The following is a 4,829-nucleotide window of genomic DNA, read 5'->3' on the forward strand; positions in this document are numbered from 1 at the left end:
ATGCTTTTACACTCTATACGGATTTACGGGATGTTACAGTTAGTGAGTTCAGAGGTAGTCAGAGGCAGCAGTTCTCTAGACGTTCAGCCTATTCAGCGGCTAATGCGCCCTCACATTTCCCAGGATCTAGGTTTGATAGACCCACTTATTATGAGCCAGCCAGAGTTCCAGGACTTCTAGTTCCAAGTTTAGGGATGGTTCTAGTCAGATGAGGCCATCGCTACCGCGATGTATTTAGTGTGGGAAGTTACATACTGGGCAGTGCAGCTTGGGTTCAGATATTTGTTATACATGTGGTCGGCCAAGCCACATTATGTGAGATTGGCCATTGAGAGGTGGTGGAGGCGTATTTCAGCCGACTGGGTCTGCAACTGGTTCTTCGTCATCTGTACGCCCTGCTGGGCAAGGTTCTCAGACACTAGCGGGTCATGGTAGAGGCAGAGGTGGATCGTCTAGTTTGACCGGTTCTCAGAACCGCATTATGCATTGGTGGGTAAACAGGATCTTGAGTCTTCGCCTGATGCTGTTACAGGTGTATTATCAGTATCTTCCCATGATATATATGCATTGATAGATCCAAGTTCTACGTTGTCGTATGTTACACCTTTTATTGTTGGTCGGTTTGGGGTGAGACCCGAGTCGATTAAACTTTTTGAGGTGTCTACATCCGTTGGTGCTCCAGTGATAGCTAGGCGGGTATATAGAGATTGTGTGGTTATAGTTTGTGATCATCGTACTTTGGAAAATTTGATTGAATTAGATATGGTAGACTTCGATGTTATTGTGGGTATGGATTGGTTGGCCTCTTGTTATGCTAATGTTGATTGTAGAACGAAGATGGTTTGATTTTAATTTTTGAGAGAGCCAGTCCTAGAGTGGAAGGGTAATACAACATCACCAAGAGGTAAGTTTATTTCCTATATCAAGGCAAGGAAGATAATTGCCAAAGGTTGTATATATCATATGGTCCAGGTTCGGGATGTAGAAGCAAAGCCACTGACTCTTCAAACTATTTCAGTGGTTAATGAGTTTCAAGATGTGTTCCCGGACGAGCTTTCAGGTCTTCCACCAAAGCGGGAGATTAACTTTGCTATTGACGTATTACCAAATACTTAGCCGATATCTATTCTTACTTATAGAATTGTGACTGCTGAGTTGAGGAAATTGAAGGAACAGTTGAAGGACTTGCTTGAGAAAGGCTTTATCAGGCCTAACACATCGCCATGGGGAGCCCCTGTGTTGTTTGTAAGGAAAAAAGATGGCTCGTTACGGATGTGTATTGACTACATGTAGCTGAATGAGGTGACGATAAAGAATAAGTACCCACTTATGATGATTGATGACTTATTTGACCAGTTGAAAGGTGCCAGATGTTTTTCAAAGATAGATCTAAGGTCAGGGTACCATCAAGTTAGGGCCAAAGAGAAGGACATTCCTAAGACAGCTTTCAGAACCAGATACGATCACTTCGAGTTTCGTGTGATGTCATTCGGCTTGACTAATGCCCCAGCAGTATTTATGGATTTGATGAATCATGTATTTAGACCTTTCTTGGATCAGTTTGTGATTGTATTCATTGACGATATTCTAGTCTACTCTAGATCAAAGGTTGAGCATGCAGATCATTTGCGTGCAGTACTTAGAGTTCTTCAGGATCGGAAGTTACATGCAAGGTTCTTTAAGTATGAGTTCTGGTTGAACTTTGTGCCTTTCTTGGGGCATATTATATCAAAAGAGGTTATCAGAGTTGATACGTAGAAGGTTGAAGTCGTGAATACTTGGTCGAGACACACAACACCCACGGAGGTTCATAGTCTTTTGGGTCTAGCAAGTTATTACAGGATATTTGTAGAGGGGTTTTCATATATTTTTGCACCACTGACAAAGCTGACTCAGAAATCAGCTAAGTTCCAGTGGACTGATGCTTGTGAGCACTGTTTTTAAGAATTGAAGAACAGATTGACGTCACGAGGCCTGACACTTCCAGAAGGATATGAGGGCTATGTTATTTATTGTGATGCTTCATGTGTTGGATTAGGTTATGTGTTGATGCAGCACGGTAAAGTTATAGCTTATGCTTCAATGCAATTGCAGAAACACGAGAAGAACTATCCAACACATGATCTAGAATTAGCCGCGGTGATTCATGCATTAAAGATGTAGAGGCACTACTTATATGATGTCCATGCTGATATCTATACGGACCATTAGAGCCTTCATTATATCTTCAAGCAGAAGGAATTAAATTTGCGTCAGAGGAGATGGTTGGAGCTGTTGAAATATTATGATGTTGATATTTTGTATCATCCATGGAAGGCAAATGTAGTGGCTGATGCCCTTAGCCGTAGATCCATGGGTAGCCTATCTTATTTGTGGCCCGAGAAATGGGGATTAGCTGCGAGCTTCATCAGTTAGCTAGCCTAGGAGTCCGATTATTAGACTCAGGTAATGCAGGAGTTACTATTCAGGATTCAGCAACCTCATCATTAATAGCCGAGGTCAGCGCCAACACGAGGATCCCATGCTAGTTCATTATAAAGACACAGCCCCTCAGAGAAGAAGTCACCATTTTAAATTTTTGAAGACGGAGTTCTCAGATATCAAGGCAGATTGTGTGTTCCAGATGTTGCAGGGTTACACCGACGGATTATGGGAGAAGCTCATCATTCTCGTTACTCTATTCATCCACGGACGACGAAAATGTACTATGATATTAAGGAGATTTATTGGTGGGATGGGATGAAGAAAGATATAGCTGAGTTTGTAGCTCAGTGTCCTAATTATCAGCAGGTTAAGGTTGAGCACTAGAAGCCCAGTGGGTTGCTACAGAGTATGGAGATTTCGACTTGGAAATGGGAGGCGACCAATATGGACTTCATTATAGGCTTTCCCTATTCTAAGCATAAGTTTGATTTGTATGGGTGATTGTAGATAGGCTTATGAAGTCAGCATATTTTCTACTTGTCAAAACTACTTATTCCGCCAAAGACTATGTGAAGCTATATATTAAAGAGATAGTGCGACTTCATGGCGTTCCAGTATCTATTATTTCAGACAGAGGTGCGCAATTTACAGCTAACTTTTGGAGATCTTTCCAGAAAGGATTGGGGACCCAGGTGAATCTTAGCACAACATTCCACCCCCAGACAGACGGACAAGCTGAACGTACGATTCAGACACTGGAAGATATGTTACTAGAATGTGTGATAGACTTCGGAGGTAGTTGGGATGATCATTTACCACTTATTGAGTTTGCATCTTATAGTAGTTACCATTCTAGTTTTCACATGGCTCCGTATGAAGCCTTATATGGACGGAAATATAGATTGCCAATCAGATGGTTTGAAGTTGAGGAATCTAAGTTGATAGGACAAGATCTAATCCAGCAGTAGTTGATAAGGTTAAGCTTATTTAGGAAAGGCTATTGGCAGCCTAGAGTCGCCAGAAGTCTTATACAGATAATCAACGATGAGATTTGGAGTTTCAAATAGACGACTGGAGATTCCTGAAGGTATCGCCAATGAAAGGTGTTATGAGATTCGATAAGAAGGGCAAGCATAGCCCTAGGTACATTGGACCTTACAGGATCATACGAAGAGTGGGCCAGGTGACCTATGAGTTAGATCTCCCTTTAGCCTTGGAGTTCGTACATTCGGTTTTCCATGTCTCTATGCTTCTTAAGTGTATCAGAGATCTTTTTAGAGTTGTACCTGTTGATGATGTTCAGATTATCGAACAACTATCATACGAGGAAGTCCTTTTTGCCATCTTGGATCGATAGGTTCATAGGCTGAGGAGTAAGGATGTGGCATCGATAAAGGTACTACGGAGAAACAAGAATGTTGAGGAAATGACTTGGGAAACTGAGGAAGATATGAAGTCTAGATATCCTCATTTATTTTGGACTCCAGAGCAGATGTAGACTACAACACAATCGTCTTCAGGTATGTATTATTTATCAGTTACTCTTATTGGTTGTAAGGGACCATTATTGTTATTGATTGTTGTGGCCGTGTGTGGCATTGTACAGGTTGGGTTGCTGAGTGGCAGGTTCGTAGTGGTACAGTTACAGAAGAGACTCTGCCAAAATTTCTGTAGGATTCTTGATATTTTAACATTCGAGGACGAATGTTTCTAAGGGGGGGGGGGGGGAGGAATGTTACACCTTGCAGTTTTTTACATTTAGATTTGTTATACGTTAGTTCTCTTAGTTTTGGACGTAGGGATTTGTCTTCAAGTTCATACGAGGTTGGACATGCTTAACTTGCGCTTATAAGGGTTTAAGTTCATGTTAGGTAAGTTGCAGAAGGATTAGACAATAAGTGAATCAAAGCGGAAAGGTTCGTCAAAAGTTGTTTCTGGGAAGTATAAAGTATGGACCGTATAATTGAGATATGGTCCGTATTTTGAGATATGGACCGGATTTAAGGATTTTAAAATTTTTCAGACAAGACAGTTTTTGAGGTACAGAAATACGGCCCATTGTGCAGATCGTATAATTTTATACGGCCAGAAAGCTGGCTGTATAATGTTATACGGCCAAGGATGCAGTCCATATTTTGTAATGGCGGTGGAACGTTTCTAATTTTATATACCATGAACCCTCTTCATTTTTAACATAACCCCAAGTCCAATAAAGCTTTAGAAATGTCACGACCCAATCGGAGGGCCATGACAGGCACCCGGTGCTAACCCACCCGAGCACCTGGTGCTAACCCACCCGGGCACCTCTCATCGTACATTCGTATTTACATCTAGGTTAGCCACATGGCCTACTCATGCTTCTATACATCGATAATACTAATCACGTAGGAACGCGACACATTTAT

The 4,829-nt window shown here is 41.6% G+C and overlaps 1 protein-coding gene across 1 annotated transcript; it reads left to right on the plus strand.

Annotated features, from left to right (window-relative positions):
- Positions 1–228: 228 nt before the first annotated feature.
- LOC132066530 (uncharacterized) lies at positions 229–1,758 on the plus strand. The gene is made up of 4 exons (XM_059459833.1): positions 229–363; positions 502–696; positions 973–1,098; positions 1,357–1,758. Exons 1-4 carry the CDS (start codon positions 229–231, stop codon positions 1,756–1,758), a joined length of 858 nt encoding a protein of 285 aa, XP_059315816.1.
- Positions 1,759–4,829: the final 3,071 nt, after the last annotated feature.

Source organism: Lycium ferocissimum, chromosome 8 (genome assembly GCF_029784015.1).
Source record: "Lycium ferocissimum isolate CSIRO_LF1 chromosome 8, AGI_CSIRO_Lferr_CH_V1, whole genome shotgun sequence".
NCBI classification, from domain to species: domain Eukaryota; kingdom Viridiplantae; phylum Streptophyta; class Magnoliopsida; order Solanales; family Solanaceae; genus Lycium; species Lycium ferocissimum.

Coding starts and splice junctions, on each gene's coding strand:
- LOC132066530 (XM_059459833.1), top strand. CDS start 229: ATGTATTTAGTGTGGGAAGTTACATACTGGGCAGTGCAGCTTGGGTTC. Junction 364..501: donor GGCGTATTTCAGCCGACTGG/GTCTGCAACTGG, acceptor GTGGGTAAACAG/GATCTTGAGTCTTCGCCTGA. Junction 1,099..1,356: donor AGATTAACTTTGCTATTGAC/GTATTACCAAAT, acceptor TTATTTGACCAG/TTGAAAGGTGCCAGATGTTT.